General features: G+C 38.8%; 1 protein-coding gene across 1 annotated transcript; it reads left to right on the top strand.

Annotated features, from left to right (window-relative positions):
• Positions 1–5,396: 5,396 nt before the first annotated feature.
• LOC125978544 (rab11 family-interacting protein 2) lies at positions 5,397–15,385 on the top strand. Its single transcript, XM_049735963.2, has 6 exons — positions 5,397–5,578; positions 6,442–6,961; positions 8,761–9,149; positions 9,392–9,743; positions 10,285–10,348; positions 11,853–15,385. Exons 2-6 carry the CDS (start codon positions 6,609–6,611, stop codon positions 12,075–12,077), a joined length of 1,383 nt encoding a protein of 460 aa, XP_049591920.1. The 5' UTR covers positions 5,397–5,578; positions 6,442–6,608; the 3' UTR covers positions 12,078–15,385.
• The last annotated feature ends 1,205 nt before the right edge of the window (positions 15,386–16,590 follow it).

The following is a 16,590-nucleotide window of genomic DNA, read 5'->3' on the forward strand; positions in this document are numbered from 1 at the left end:
GTATTATACCACAAGGAACACTATTGGGATTAAGCGGTGCCCCCTTTCACATATGCAACAAATGACAAAGGAGGAGATTGGGCAACTAACCTGCTGTTTAGATAAAGGTACTTTAATAATTGCTAACCGCCTCTTCTGTCGTTCCATTGTCCACTGACAAGTGGCTGTTTCTAATTGCTGACAGATTTGATTTTTCAGCAACAGCGAGCGCTCTGTTTGTGGCCTTTGCATGGAGTAATTACTCCATCCCTCTCTCCCAACTGGCACCTATTTTGTCCCCGGATTTTTTTGTAAATCGTTCTCTTCCCTCTGTGCCTGAAAAGAAAATTTTCCCACTCCCTCTAGCACCTTGTAATGCACTCGATTACAAGAATTGATCGGAGTCCAAACACTGGCAGATTGTGAATGGCCTTAATATGTTGCTTTGTATCAAATCATCACAAGCAGGCTAATTATTATGTTTATGCTTAATTGGGAATGGTGGTAAAATCAGATTCCTAATTAGGAAACCATCAGTGACAATGTTTGACATAGGAATGGAACCCCTTTTTCTTTTCAAGATTTAATCACATTACACGAATGTCAAAAATATGCTAAATTATCTTTGAAAAAAAAATATTTCAGACCCTTCAGTTTTTTTTGGGGGGCATTCTGGAATAAAAAAAAAAATGTAGATATTCCCAAACGTTTTTTTAAATATTCATTCGGTAAGTGTCCAAAAGATTTTTTTATTATTTATTATTTATATATATCTAAACATTTTTTTTTCTATTATATTATATTCATTCGGTAAGTGTCAAAAAGATATTAACAATAACCGGTGAAAGTTTGCTGTAAAAGTTGACTGAAATTTTGGATCCATATCTGCAAAATAATAATAAGCTTTACTTACACTATGAAGTCATATCAAAAGAAAGAGTCCATACTTGTTTTGCGATGGTAGGCTGCTGCCTTCCTGGGGCATGCAGGCTGCATTTATTAAGAGGAGAGCTAGAGGGCTCACTCCAAAAAGCAACACACGAGGGAGAGGAGGCTTCGTCATCACCATCACCACATTAAAAAACCAATTATGCCACTAACAAAAGTACACTTTATTTTCACTTAATGCAATTAGTCATTAACTGTGATTCTAAGTTCTACATTTATACAGGCTCCCTTTCTCTGCCAATTATTCATAGTTTCATGTTCATAAAGCATTCGCACTTTCAAAGCAAACATATTTTCAGTGCTGGTGTCTGTGTTAATCATCCAACCCACACATTTCATGGATTAGTCATTCACATTGCATGAAATATGAGACGGGGTGCAGCTCTGCCAGCCATGTGCGTGCCCATTATCCAGAATATTTCTGTTGCACACTTAGCAACTGTGCAAGTGTCTGTGTGTGTGTATGCAACTATGAATATTATACACACATATATAAATGAATATATATATATATTTATTAAAATTTAAAAAAAATATATATATATAGTGAAATAATACAATGAATTCTAATCCCGCCAATAAGCAGCTGCAATAATTGTGCATTTCATAAATGACGAGCAAAATACAGAAATATTTAATCCGTTTTTGCATTGATGTATTTTAAATAGCGCTTGAGTATATGAGTATGATGAGCATCAAATTGGCATTTAGTGATGGAAAATCGGATATTTGTGGTAAAAGTTACATTAGAATCTGATTTTTTTTTGTATGCATCAGAAAAAAGGTTTAAGCTCACACTGAAATTAAAAATGTTGAGAAAAAAACTATTAGTAGACAAAAACATGAACAGTAATCAAATCCAGATTATTCATCATTTAAAATTTTTCCACCACAATGTCACACCAAGAATCTTTTGTGAATAAGAACTAAGAGATAACTACAAAACTATTTGTGAGAAGATATTCTAAAAGCAGTTGTTAAATATCATCAGGAAGCAGCAATTGTACATCACAGAAGGTCATGAGCCTCAAATTGCCAATCAAACATGTCCGCTTCGCTTAATGTCATCTGACTAACCTTTTGTGGTTGATATAACGCAAGAATGAAACAGTATTAGAGCATCTTTCCATCACTGGCCTTGACCTTTGTTGTCACACTGACAAGATGAATACAAAAATGATCTGGTGTCACCAGTATGTCACCATCAAGCAGATACTTTTATCAATTAATACATACATCCACGTGAACTGTCCATAAAATGGACTGAGTGCTGTTGTTAAAATCAAAACATCTGGCAGACACGTTAACTTCACGTATAAGTTATCGTGTTTGGAGAGGACAGTGTAACTGTGACATGTGCTTTGGCCGTGGTAAGGAGAGCAAGAAGGATGTTGGAAGACCAACAAAATGTCTGACCTGACTGAGGAACCACTCTGGGGAATGATGACTACAGATACCTAAAGTTGATTGAGACATTTTCAGTGACTCATAGCAACACACACACGTATATAGTACACACATGCAAGTCATAATTCTTTATAAGCCTCTGGATAAAAGAGGAGATATTGCCTTTTGTTATCTGAATGAGCATATACTGCAAAACTTTATATTTCACGTATTACAGTATGACAAAGCAGTTTTCCTTAAAAAAAAAAAAAAATGTATATTTAATGCTAAATCAAGGAAACTGGTTTTGTTCTTCTCTTTTTGTTTCTCTTTTTTTTAGATGTTTCAGAAATTAGAAATGATATGATCTTTGATGTGTGTATTTATATTTTCATTGTGTTGGATGAAATATTATATGATGATTACATGTGAGATTGCGTGAAAGAAATCTTGTTTTATGCCTTGAAATGAATCATTTGAGACATTTACTCAGTGTTGGTACTGAGTTAAATGCTTTTATGTGAGAAAAAAAATGTTAATTTCATATTTAATATAGGCAAAAATGCGATGAAATGAGAAACTGTGTGGGATGCCTATAGCCTAGAAATTGGTAAAGAGCCATTCCATTCTGCTTCTAGCACCAAAAGCTTGTAAGTATTACAGCCGGCTCTATTTTTCCGTAACACGAAGGTGTGTGTCTCTGCAAATTCATATACATGATGAGGATTTTATTACATGCAAATGTTATCCCATTTATTATCCACTTACATGCTGGTGTACTTTACATACTAATGGTTATATGAAAGACATTTGAATCATAATTTAGATTTATTGCCGGAAAACATTTCAGGAAAACATTTCGGGGGGATGCTTAAAGTATTAGACTAAAGCGACATTTATTTGGGGTTAGTCGTTTCTATTTGTTGACAAACATGCGATTGCCTCCCGAGTAGTTGTGATAAATGATGTCATTGTGTTTGGGCTGACCTCAGGGCGTACAGATGTGGGTGGATGGCAGGTCGGACGGACACCTGTTTCCCTGCCCCACTAAACATGACCCTGCTGACCCTAAACTGCGCATAAAGTGAACTAAATCTCCAGCAAGATGTGATACTGTATAAATTCTTTAGCGATGTAAACATAAACATAGCTGGATCAAAATGTGCAAATTTGTTTTGGAAATGTATTTTAAAATATTATTTGGGACCCAATGAGTATATCTTAATCTTGAATAATTACTATTGTTAATATGAATACTTTTTAAAATAATTGTAATATTTTTTACCATATATATATTATATATATATATATATTTTTTTTTTTTCTCTCTCAGAAATTCTTAGTAAATTTCACAAGTCCCACAATACTCATTTACTGCAGCTCATTAAACGGCATTCAGTTTAACAAATTTTGTTGTTCACAAATTTCAGCATTTTTATATGATCAAACTACAGTTAAATCTGGAAACCCCCCCCCCCCCACACACACACACACACACTTGCATACTCTTTTTGAGGTTAAAAGGTGGAAATGAAGACTTTTAGGGAGTCACCAGGCTCTGGCTTAGTGGCCAGTGATAGCTCTGCTTTTCACGCGAGTCGCACATCTGCATCCATATATCAATGAATTTCCACAAAAACATTCCTGAAAGCAAAAGCGGACGTAATTTATGTGCCTCTCTCCTTTTTTTTTCATTGAAATTTATTCTGGATTTAAACTGATCGCCCAACTAAAAGTTAAAGACCTATTAAATCAGTCAGTCCTACAGAACTTGTACATCACATTCAAAGCATAAATTTAGTAGCCCAGCAGCTAGACAAAATATAGAGCTGCTAGATATTATTTTAACAATATAAAGCAACATATAATGTTAAATAATGTGGTTTCAACCACAACCACATGCACAAAAGAGGATGAAAGCCCTTAGGGGCCTCAGCTAATATGGTCGAGCATGCGGACCCAAAACGTATAGGTTGAACAGTTTACGACCTTGTGAGTGAGTGAGTTCATACCATACTGCTACCTAATTTATAGACTGATATTTTATTTTCAAATGCGGCAATCTATTCTCTGGCAGTGCATGGTAATAAAAGGATACAGGTGATGTTGGAATGCCGCGTCTTTCATGTTTTATCTCACAAAGGAGTGCCGGACTGGTATTTTGTTTCCGTGGAGGGTATATGAAGGTGTTTGACTTATTATCAGATCATAGGAGTGCCATGACCTGTGTGGATGATAAGCACGCACCTGGACATTTGCTTCATAAAATTCAACGCAACACTTTCGAGCTAATCATATATTTCTACCAAAAATGACGTGTGTGCTGATGGAATTGGTTAAATTGCGCCTCGTTTTAAAGGTGCAAATAAATAAATTAAATTTATAGTAAAGTATTTGATAGATGATCTAGCCAGTGCGTAAAAACAAAATATCAAATAAATAAAAATTTATAGTACAGTATTTGATAGATGGCCTAGCCAGTGCGTCAGGCCGGTTGTGTGCACAATGGTGGTGGAAGCAGCACCACGATAAAACCACCAGTCTGGTGTGTTTGGTTAAGATGCACTTGTCAAGTGGGCTGACAATCACATCTGTGCTCATTCAAGGGAACCTCTTATCTCTGCCTCCATGTCCTACTCAGGAGACATAAGCACTTAAGATGTTTGTATGATTTTGCTCTCAAGTAAAGTACACACAGCATGTCACACACTCATGCGTTCACATGAACTCACACTTATAGACGGAAATGGCAAAATTACATTTTTACTTGCTAAAAAAAAAAATCAGGTAAAAACAGAAGTTGGTCTCAAACAAAACCAAGGAGGGGGAAAATATTGTTTTTCCAAATTAATTTCCGGTTGTTTAAATCACTGTTTGTAAGTTAATCTTGCGCAAATGTTCTAACTTCGAAAGAGTGAATCTAGGCTTGTTACAGAATGACTCATTCATCAAAGCAGTAAATAATAAGTTATTATTTGCTGTCTTTGTTTCCGCATACAAAATTAATATTTGTTATGGGCGTGGGCTTTATCGGAGCAGCCGTCTCTTTTATTATCTTGTACTTCCTCCATTTCTGCCGGCGTGGAGAGGAAGTGACGTCACACAAGGAAGTGAAGCTTGCATCGACAGCAGTTGTCAGCATAGAGTAACAACTGCAGCTTCAACTAATATTATCTCGCAGTAATTTGCCGTGAAAAAGAACAAAAACCTGCATTAATGGAGCCCGAAAATGTTGCACTGAAAGATTGCTATTTATAACTCCGAGGTAAGAATCACTGATCTATGGAATCTCTTGAACTCTTAGCACAGCAGTTAGCCTTTTGTAGCTAATGTGATTTAGCTTGTTTGATTAAAACAATGGAAAATCTGGAATCGCTGTTAGCTTCTATTAATTGCTAACGTTAATACATAAATGGCATTAATTGTTTGGTTAACATACTTGTTATTACTCATTAATTACGAGTCATTCGATTCATTTCATGGCCAGCACATCTTGTGTTATGGTAATAACAATGTAATCTCCTTAATTGGTTGAATAGTTTTGACAAACTAAAAGCTCTGCAAATACAACCATTTTAATAAAATTAAACAATGCCATGCCTTTAAACCTGCTGCATCACAGTTTGCTGACAAGACACACCATGATGCATCTCAGGATGTCGTCATCATGTTGTGGTCAAATACGCTATAATGATGGTGCAATCATGTTAACCTCATATGTATGTTCTTTGACAATTAAAACTGAATCATGTTTCATATTTATATTTGCAACATTCCAATATTTATCTCCAATTTTTTTATTTTCCCCATAATCACCCAGACCTAGTGTGTAGGGAAATTACTCCAACCTGGCAGTGTTGTTCAGAAATTGCCAAATACTCTGAGGGTTGTTATGGTGAAAGAAATTTCGCCTCTCATCCCGCACCGAATGAAGCAAACCTGAAATATTTTAATATCTTGTATTGCTGAACTTTTTTTTTTTCTATATGCATACATACACTCAGTTATAAAGTGGAATTTAAGAGTCGTACAGTAATCCCATGTTACTGCAGTGATACTGTTAAGAATTGTATTTCCCTTTTTCTGTGTTGATCTTGATTTTTCCCCCCCCCCCCCTTCCCCCTCCAGATGACTCAGCAGTGGCTTGGATTCCTGGGTTTTTGGCCTTATGAAATACGGCTTTGTTTTCTATGACTTTAGGGTTGTAACAATAACATGAATAACTCATTGCTAAATATTTTTTTCACATGACACACTTATTTTTATAATACGACCATTGAAAAGCAGTACAGACAATGTCACTGGGTGAGCAGTCTCAAAAGTGGTTTCCAACTCATGTCCAAGCCACGGTTCTTCAAGCTTCTGGTTTACAGCCAAAGGGCAAAAATGGCACCAATGATGCATACACTATCATCCAGCTGGGCAAAGAAAAGTACTCCACATCAGTGGCAGAGAAGACACTAAACCCTGTCTGGAGAGAAGAAGCTTCCTTTGAGCTGCCTGGGTTACTTTTGGATGGCAACCCAGAAATCTATCAGCTATGCTTCATTGTTATGCATCGGTCCTTGGTCGGGTTGGACAAGTTCCTGGGTCAGAGGTCCATCAACCTCAACGAAGTCTTTGACAACAAGCAGCGGCATAAAACTGAGTAAGTACTGTCTTAGTAGGAGCAATGTGGTATTTGATGCTGCTGTAAATCTGTAATTCACTAATATCTCATTATTATTGCACGTGTGAACGTCCCTCACAACCGATTCTGTACAAATGTTTTAAGTATTAAAGTGAAAAGATAAACTGCTGAAACGTGTGATACGAAATAGTTTAATATTTATTACCTTTGTTTTTTTTGCGAGATTCTTCAAATGAATAGCACTAAATGGCTAGTTCAAAACTAGTGGAGCTGGCTGAACATGTTATATTAGACAACCATCTATCATCAGGGTCATGGGTGAGCTGCAACCTATCCAAACTGCCTTTAGCCAGGAGGCAATTTAGAGTCGTCAATGAATCTAACAGGGTATATTTTTGGAATATGGAAGGAATCCAAAAAAAAAAAAAAAAGTGCTTTCTTGGCTTCCATTTTTATTTTCACTGACTGATGAAAGAACAACCGCGTAATAATTGCAAAATAAACTACAAGATTAGGTTGACTTGCCCCTGATGACAGACATACGTGCTGTTGCCTAACCCTGCATTAAGAAAACAGGAACAGATCAATTAAATTGGATCTGGTGTTAATTAGCTCTCCAACATGGAAATACATTAGCACTTCCTCCCTGCCTATCAGTTTAGAGAATTGCAATATGTTATAATCAGTGCGAAACTGGGACACATCCCCCCCCCCCCCCACCCCCCTTGTGCCTGAGTTGATTCACGTCAAGATTGTGGTCCTTTTTAGGCCGAGTGTTGCTAATAGATGTGACCCATGTTGACCTATTCCCACACCGCAGGCAAATCTGACAATGACACCAGGGCCCCGGATACGATGACCACATTTCACCGTTGCCGCGGTTCATTTGCGATGTTTTTGAACTGACCTATCAGGGAGGAAAGACTGTCTCGATATCTGAGCAGGCAGCCCATAATTATCGCACACCTGTGTTTGTTGATTGTGAGGAGTTTCCCAGCGGTCCAGGGGCCAAGCTGGTGGATTGTGGTTCCAAGCGCACTGAGGTTTATCTTGGCCTTGAGACACACTCGAGCCGCAGTCCCGGCCGGGCCGTAGCAGCGGCATGCTGTGGCTGCTGATCTGACTGGGCATGGCGTGCAGCCTGGGAAATGGACTCGGGCTACCGGGTCCACGAGCTTCATGGTTTAGAATAGCACTAATGACAATTATTTATTGGTGATTTCCGATTTGATTAGTCAGTTTTTTGCTTTTTGTCTTCGGGTGCTGTTGTGTTGTTGATTCATGGCAAAAGGTTAGAGATGTACAGTACATGTTTTATAAATAGCAGCTTCCTGGATTGTCCTTTCTTACGCTCCTTATAACACAGAGGATATGACAGATTAGCAATGCATGAAATGGCCGGTCACCCTGCGATTCAATGCCCCAGTTGCTTGCCTTTGCGGTTGTGAACAAAGGGCAGATTTGTGCAAATGCCACTTTTATTTTCAATGCACAAATCCCATTGCTTCCAGTTGAAAACGCAGGGAGGTTAAATGAATAGGCGCGCCAAAGGAAGCCTGAAATACTCCTATTCAACAACATCTTATTTCTTATGTTTTAGAATGAATAATGTTGGTCTTGAATGACATATTCTCCAGAAAGCAAAGGATTTGAGCCTCTGAATTGATGTCAAGATTTTGGATTAGTATGCTCAAATTAACCTTGTATCTTGAGTTCTGCTTAAATGGATCATAAACATAGATAAATCCTGTCATCATTTTTCTTTTTCATAAAATGTCCCCATTGAATATGCTAAGCTTTCTCCATTTTCATTTTAGCTGGTATACCTTGCAGTCCAAGCCATCAAAGAAGCTCAAGGAGCGAGGACGCATCCAAGTCAGCATCCAGTTCATGCGGAATAATATGACCGCCAGTATGTTTGACCTCTCCATGAAAGAGAAGCCCCGCTCGCCTTTTTCTAAACTTAAGGTGAAAATGAAAGGTCGCAAACACGACAGTGACACGTCTTCAGCCATACTACCTCGCTCCGCGGCATGCGACTTGGACCCTAACTATCATTCGCAAGCACAAGCCCAGCCTGAAAGCAAGCCTAAGAGGTCGCTACTCTCTGGGGCCCAGAAACTCTCTGCGGCCCATTCCATGTCAGATCTCATTGGGACCCACTTTCGACCCAAACTGGACTCAATGAATTCCATTGAAGAAACTGGTGAGTAGATTTGAGTAGCAAATGTTTTGGTTTGAATTTATAGAGGTCACACTCCACTCGGGGAATTTTAGGCCCAATTATTTATCCAGATAAATCAAATATTAGGGATGACCAAATTAGAAAAATAGAATAGAATTTACATTAATTTGCTCTATCTTAACAAAGTGGTACCATCCATTTTGTCCATGTCTGCAATCTCTAAAGCCCTCTAAATATGCAATGACCTTACTTCTTGGTTCCAGGTACAGCTGGTCCTCACAGGCGTTCCCAGAGTGAGGTACCAGGCCTCCAAGACAACGAGGCACACAGTGACCCTTTTACTGATATCAGTGACAACCTGCCACAAAAGTATGCCACGCTCCCACGCAATCGCAACCCATTCGAGGCAGAGCAAGGGCAGCTGTGGGACAAGTCCAAAGAGAAAAAGGAGAAGATCAGCCTACTGGAACGCATGACTGGAAAGAAGGATGGTCGCAAGACCAGCAACGGGGGTCGCTCGGTGAGTACGGGCAGTTCTGGAGACCTGCGATCCCCGAACCCTTTTGGTGGCGACTCGCAAGTACCCGCTAACCCTTTCAACAACTACAAAGCAAGGTACATGTTCATGTTTGATACAGTGCCATGTTTTTTTTATGAACTGGAGATCTTTCTTTCCCATGACCATGAGACAGGTTGACAGCGTCCAATCTACAGGATGTTTACAGTATTCTCATTAGCCTCAGAAATCTTCTCTCATGGACTCAAGTGTTTTTGTTTCCATCGGTCCATGTTATGTCTTTTCTCGGCTTCCATCGAGAGTTGAGGAACACCGAGACCACATCGTGCTTCATCTGAAGGGAAGGTGTCATTAGAAGCTCTTTAGAGAGCTTTGGCTTGATAACAGAGCCCTCTGAGCATAACATAATGAGATTCTTTAGAGTGATAGACCACTCAATTAACCGCTTATCTTTATAGGTCCATCATCTTAAATGCAGGCTTTATCATCAAGTAGCTCATTGGTCACTCGTAATTTAGCGCATTATTATATCGGAGCGGTGCATAATTAAATGCATTTCAAACATCGCAGTTGTCGTTTAATGTTAAAGCACAACAATCGGATTTTACTGACCTGTCCTTTTGTTTGATTTGACAAAAGGTCGACTGGAAAAGAAGACCTTACCCTGGGCCAAGGGAGCAGGGAGAGCCACGCCTTGAAAAACGTGAGACAACTTAACACGTCAAAAATCACAATTCCTCATGCAATTCGATCGCATGTTGTCACTTTGCCGTCAGCCGAAAACGCAAGAACGGACTTGTACAATTTTGACACTTTTGTAATGGAGAACAAGTCTCGAGTCTCATTTGACGCGGCAGCTGGTGACATTGATCCCCGCGGCCTCTAAAAATTCAGATGTGCTATTCGTCTAATTAGCAGCTGCACACTCATATCGTGTCTTCCCTGAATATGAAGTACTTTAAAGTGAAATATTCGCAAGTTCAATTGTGTGAGCGGCACGGCAATACATGACTTTTTTTCGAATATGTCCACAATAGTTCTTATTTAACGTCTCTATTGTCGGAAACTTTCTAATGTTTGTTCGACTACACATGCAATTTAGGAAGAGAAAGGGACGCCTAAATGAGAACGAGGATGCTGATAATGGCTTTCGTCACCTTTCTCGGCGAGTGTTGAGGTCTGTCATTATCCACACATGTGCCCTCTGCACATGGCTGCAAGAACCGCCAGCTCCCATTTCCTCCTCTTCAAGGCCTTAATTAACCACATGCACGGGTGGCGGGGGGGGATAACACACACATTTCAAAGGATGAAGCTTTTAAATTCTCAAAGCTCAGCTCATTAGAAACGGTAATGACACAACTGGAGTATGGCAAATGGACGCCTTATCTTCTCAACTACCCATCGTATGGGAAACGGTCGTCGTTACTTCGCCGGTTCATGGTCAAATCCAGACCTTTACTAACAGCTGCTGAAGTTCCTTACATTGGACGAAAACAACAAGCTCACGACACCCAACCTCTATTCGCTTATGTTGGTCCGGTTTCCCTTTTTTTTGTCTCAAATGGGCCCGAGGGTGGTATCTTTTAATTCGATGCAATTTTAATCTTCAGTCGTCAAAATCTGAGACTTTTGATTCTGGCCTGTGTCCTTCTTCTCTTAAGTAGCCTTTGTGCTCATGAAGCGATAAGACACCTGGCAAATAGTCCAATTGGGAGCCATTCTGCATTGTCTTGACTTTGACTGCTGAGGCATGGGAGTGCGGGATGATAACTCCGGTATGTTAAACAGACTCGAGCCTTTGCCGCGCTATCGATTTGGGGGAGGATGACCTGCATTACGGCGATAAAATGCTCCCTCATTAAAAAAACGATTGCGGCTCCTGTTCTCATACAAGAGTTCCCAAAACAGGACCATGGTGCTGGTGTTTCTCGTATGGCTTAGTCTGTGTCGGAAAAGTTCCAGGACTGCTGTCACCGAAAGTATATTTCAAATCAAGAGTGTTCCGGGATCTTCTACAGTCGTCACGGCCATTTTAACGTTGTCTATGTCTTGAAAACAAGTCCCCTTTGGTGACCCCAAAAATAAAATCGGCGATTCGTCAATATCCTATTACGACTTGAAATTGTTCGGACCAAAATTGAACTCTCCGGTATGAATGCCACGTTTAGATGAAATAATTTTTATCATCTGTTTTCCGTGTCCAGGATGCGATGCAGCGGAATGCGGCACCCTATAGAAACTTGTCCTTTGAGGAAGTGGTACAGGAACTCATCAAGCAGAAAGAAGTGGTGAAGAAGAAAGACGCCCACATCAAGGAGTTGGAGGACTACATAGATAACCTCCTGGTACGTGTCATGGAGGAAACACCAAGCATCCTGCGGACACCTTACGAGCCTAAGAAAAGGGCAGGTAAACTCAATAAGAAGTAAAAAGTGCTGACGATTGAAAACCAGTGGGGCAGTAGATAGAATAGAACACGAAAAAATTTTCATTAAGTCCAATTACATATTTCCATCTGTTAAACGTGACCAATACTGTGCATTTTTCGGTACGTCAACTAAATGACTCATTTGTGTGCATTTAAATCAAAATGCAGTGACTTCACCCACTTCTGTTTTCCGTTTCATTTTTGCACTGGTGAGGCAACGGCTTCCTGTTGCACACTTAGCTTCTATCCGAAGCCGGAATTATGTTTACTAGAAGCTGCGGAATTAAAAAGCGATTGTAATGAAACCGTTTGTAACACTTGTTTACACTCGAGCACACATCTTAAGCCTGCTACCGTTTAGTCAGAGCTGTGTCCTCACATTTGCTATCCTCTCTTGCTTATCAATGAACAAAGTCTACATTCTTAATCCTCAATTGCGCGTACTTTTGTTTTAATTGTGAAGACTATCATTTAAGGGTGAAATCTTTGAACTGGAAATGAGCTTTTGAAGTGCAATAATCCTAATTTAAGCATTTTGCTGGATGTTATGCTGGAATGGAATTCCATAATGTCATTCTGTCTCACCTTTGAATGATGTCGGGGAATGTTTTTATTTTCTACTCATATCCTTTACAATCAAAAGTACGATTGATGATCGCGAAACTCTGTTACATTTGAATACTAATGTATTTGTTAAGTACTTTATGTCACATTGCTACTGCATCCAAATGACTTCTTTGGTCTTACACTGGTACAAAACGGTTTGTATTATGGATTTGTACAACTATGTGTAATCCTAATCTGTTGAAATCGTTTTTTTTTTTTTGTGTGTGTAGGCTATGTATTGTATCACCGGCCTGTTTCTTTGTGTATCCTCCAAACGCAATCAATATCATAATGTCTTCCCTCCAAAGTCAGTAAGCACCAAATTTGTAGGCATAAACTCATTTGACACTGCATTTTTCATCAAATTCAATTTAAATGACACTGCTGATTCTAATCAGAGCAAAATGATGACCTCAGCACATATTTTGTGTGCGGAAAAGCTACAAAAAAGGCGTATGTTTACATTGATCGGGGAAGTAGCTGCGGTATTGAAGCACGTGTTGTATCGGCAAAAGCCAAAGTTACATTTGACAATTCGATTCTCCTCCTTCTCATTCCTGCTGGAGGTGTTCCAACTTTGCTATATATGATACCAAATTCACAGGCGAGATGGTGTTTGTTGTGGCAAGCAATCACATTTTCTGCTGCCATTTGAAGTTGTTATTTTACCTGAATGTATTTGGTTTCGTACAGAAAGCCAAACTCTTTTATTAGTGAATGTATTTCACTTGTGTCATATGTAGAAGATCAACAATGTTGCCTTTCAATTATTTTCTAGTTCCAAATAGGCATGGGATGATTTTCCTTTCTGATGGTATGGAGAAAAATATTACAGTATTAGCGTATTAAAATTACACCTTGAAAAAGATTTGAACATGGAACCCAATTTATTTTATTTTAAAACGGTTACAACTCGCCCCTCCCCTCATATTGTGCCCTCAAAAAAAGACAAAGTTGTAGTGGAAATTGATATCTTGACTATTTAAAATCACGGTAAACCATCAAACAGGTACAATCGGCCCATGCCTAGTTCCAAAGAAAAACTTTTTTTTTTTTTTACACAATTGCGGTATAATGGTGACAAGCTGCATGTACGATTTAACCAATAGCTCATTTTAGCATGTATACTGTACTTAAAATGTAGATAATTTCCATTTAGGAAAATCCCCTCACTGATTGCCTTCTAATATATGCTCTAGTTTGACCTCTCGTTACACACTCGTTCCTACTTAACTGCTTTAAGCGTGTACGCGTAGTTAGCAAGTTGAAATGGACCTTACCTCTGCGCTTGTAATATTCCTATTGTATTCAATCTTTGTAATGTCACACCCCTTTATTTTGTTGATTTATAGTTCATTTTGTTGTGCTTTAAAATATCTAAAAATCCACTGTGGATTTCTAATTGTAGAAAATCCGCCACCTATTTTTCATTCAACGTAATTTTCACACTGCGATATAAAATTCATTCTCAGGAATTCAAATTATTTTACAGCTCAGGCATTACTATTACTACTAAAGATGATCCTACAAGCCTAATAGATTCCTATCCGTGTGATAGACAACATGTAATTTATGTTTATTCCCACCAGGTGCCTGCAAAGTGAAGGCACGCAGCAGCTATCTGCTCTATTCAAATGATGAAATATGAATACTAAAGATGAGATACATTAAACATTGAACACATTTGGACCCTGAAGGGGATTTAGTTCACATGAAAGAAAGCAATTGTGTCGAAATGAATTCATTTTGACTGTCTTTTTTTTTTTTTTTTTGCCTTTTAGCTTGATTGCAACATTTGCTTTATGCTGTAATATAATTTGGTCCTTTGGTAGATGTCAAACGGCTGTACGTAAATCTAAAATGAAGAGCATTTTGAAATCGTTTTTTAGCTCCACACTGAAAGGGGGTGACTATCATTACTATACTTCTTCTTAGCAGCCTCTTTGCATAATATTTTCCAGTGCGGCTTTTTGAATATGCAAAACACTAAATATGCTCCGAGGTGATGTTTCCTATAAAATCCGCTACTATTTTACACATGGCCATGTCTGATTAATGTGTAGATTTGTTCTTGGTTGATTAAGTTTGGATGAAGCTGATGCACAACTAGTGGTGAGAATTTTTTTTTTCCCGCACTGTTCGACACAGTTTTAAACAGATTGTATAACTTTGAGCAACTCCTAAATATGTCCTTGGTTCCCCCCCGCAAAAAAAAAAAAAAAAAAATCATCCCTCTGCCTTCTTGTATAACTGGCAAAGTTTAATTTCAATTTGTCTTATTAAACACAACTGCTTGTACAGCGTGTAAAGTTGACCTTCCTGAAAGGTCGGAGTTGTAGTAAACTGACATATTACATTAATATTTGCCTTCAGTGGCCAGTTTGAGGTTTTTAAACCAGCATGTTTGGAAACAAGGTTGTATTGATTTTTTTTGGGGAGGTGCAAGGGGATTTAAGAACACAATTGTTTTTTGTTTTTTTTAAGCTTTGGGCAAAAGTAGGGTCATTGAGAAATGCTGACTGTATGTCAAGTGCCAATCTTCTCCTTCAAAAGAATACTTGTACTTTATAATTAAATAAAAATCATTGAAAGCAACACTATTACTACTGCTGTAATTAAATTCCAAAAGTACTCTGGATGTTTTGAAAGGCACACGCAAGATTGTATTGTCCTTTTCAATAAAGTCGCACTAAATACTTCTGACCCACTTTGTCTTGTTATTTTTGTTACCATGAAATGTGTGCATTTTTATTTTACAGTGAATTACAAAATGTTATGGAGAGTCCTTATCCTCTCCAAAATTTATTCTAATAGTAATTTAAAAAATGACCCATTCTTAATTATGCCGAGTTTTGTTTTCATCTACCTTAAGCAGCTCTTTATTTTGTTAGAAAATTTCGTACCTTTGTATATTGAATATAATCGGCCAACTATATGTGAAGCCGTGCTCATACAGCTGATTCACTTAACATGAGTCATGATTAAGTCAAGTCATCATCTGCCTTGGAAGCCACCGAACACAAATACGTTTGTAATTGGGCTTTATTTAGGTATCGCCTGTTGTATTCATCCACTAATTGGCAAGCTCATTGTCGTCTTTAGACATACATCACCGGCTCCGATTACAAACGTGGCAGCTTGTGCAACGCTGGCACGTGTCACCTGAGTGCCATCCTAAATTAGAACCTTATGTGCTTTATATCATATTGCTGTAATTTGAGTAAATATCCCATAAATGTTAAGTAAGATTCTGAATGTGCAATTGCGGCATGCACGCCTTTTAAATATGGATGGGCGTCGTAGTGGGGGGATCAGTGTCACCATGCACGCGTCTGTGGATGGGATGGGATGGTCTCAGGGAGTCATGGAGAAACCTGTTTGCGGAGAAATTCAGCAGATGGATGAGGTGTTTCAAGAGAAAAGCAGACTCTTATGGCCAGCCGCCCTGAATTTGTTGGATGGACCGAGGGCCAGATGTCAAGGTTAACCCCCTTCAACTCCCCAACGTGGACTCCACCCTGTTCTCCAAAGCGGGACTCTTTTGTTGCATAGTTAGCCCCATCTAAAAAGCTCAGCTGGTGTTTGGGATAAATCAGGTGTCAAACGTGCTGTCGATCCTAATGTTAGCTATTGTGTTGAAGGTATTGTCTCTTTGATAGCTGCCACGCGTCTGGTATCAAGTGAACAAAGACAGATGACAACTAGTGGAAAGACACAATGTGTCAACACCAAATACTGGCCCCCCCTGACTCATTTAGATCACAAAGGGTACCTCCATCGAATGTCGACGGCATAAGGGTCAATACAAAAGCCGTCTAAAATACTTTCCAAAAATCTTTTAATTGATTGGTTGTTGAGGGAGGGCCATGTAATTAGAATGCTAATGTTCAATATGGTGATGATTACCC

This window comes from Syngnathus scovelli, chromosome 12 (assembly GCF_024217435.2).
Source record: "Syngnathus scovelli strain Florida chromosome 12, RoL_Ssco_1.2, whole genome shotgun sequence".
Taxonomy (NCBI): domain Eukaryota; kingdom Metazoa; phylum Chordata; class Actinopteri; order Syngnathiformes; family Syngnathidae; genus Syngnathus; species Syngnathus scovelli.

Bases quoted from the DNA above. Each gene is read 5' to 3' on its own strand.
- LOC125978544 (XM_049735963.2), top strand. From the start codon at position 6,609: ATGTCACTGGGTGAGCAGTCTCAAAAGTGGTTTCCAACTCATGTCCAA. The intron at 9,150-9,391 runs GTGAGTAGATTT...TCTTGGTTCCAG, and splicing joins GAATTCCATTGAAGAAACTG to GTACAGCTGGTCCTCACAGG. The intron at 10,349-11,852 runs GTGAGACAACTT...TTCCGTGTCCAG, and splicing joins AGAGCCACGCCTTGAAAAAC to GATGCGATGCAGCGGAATGC.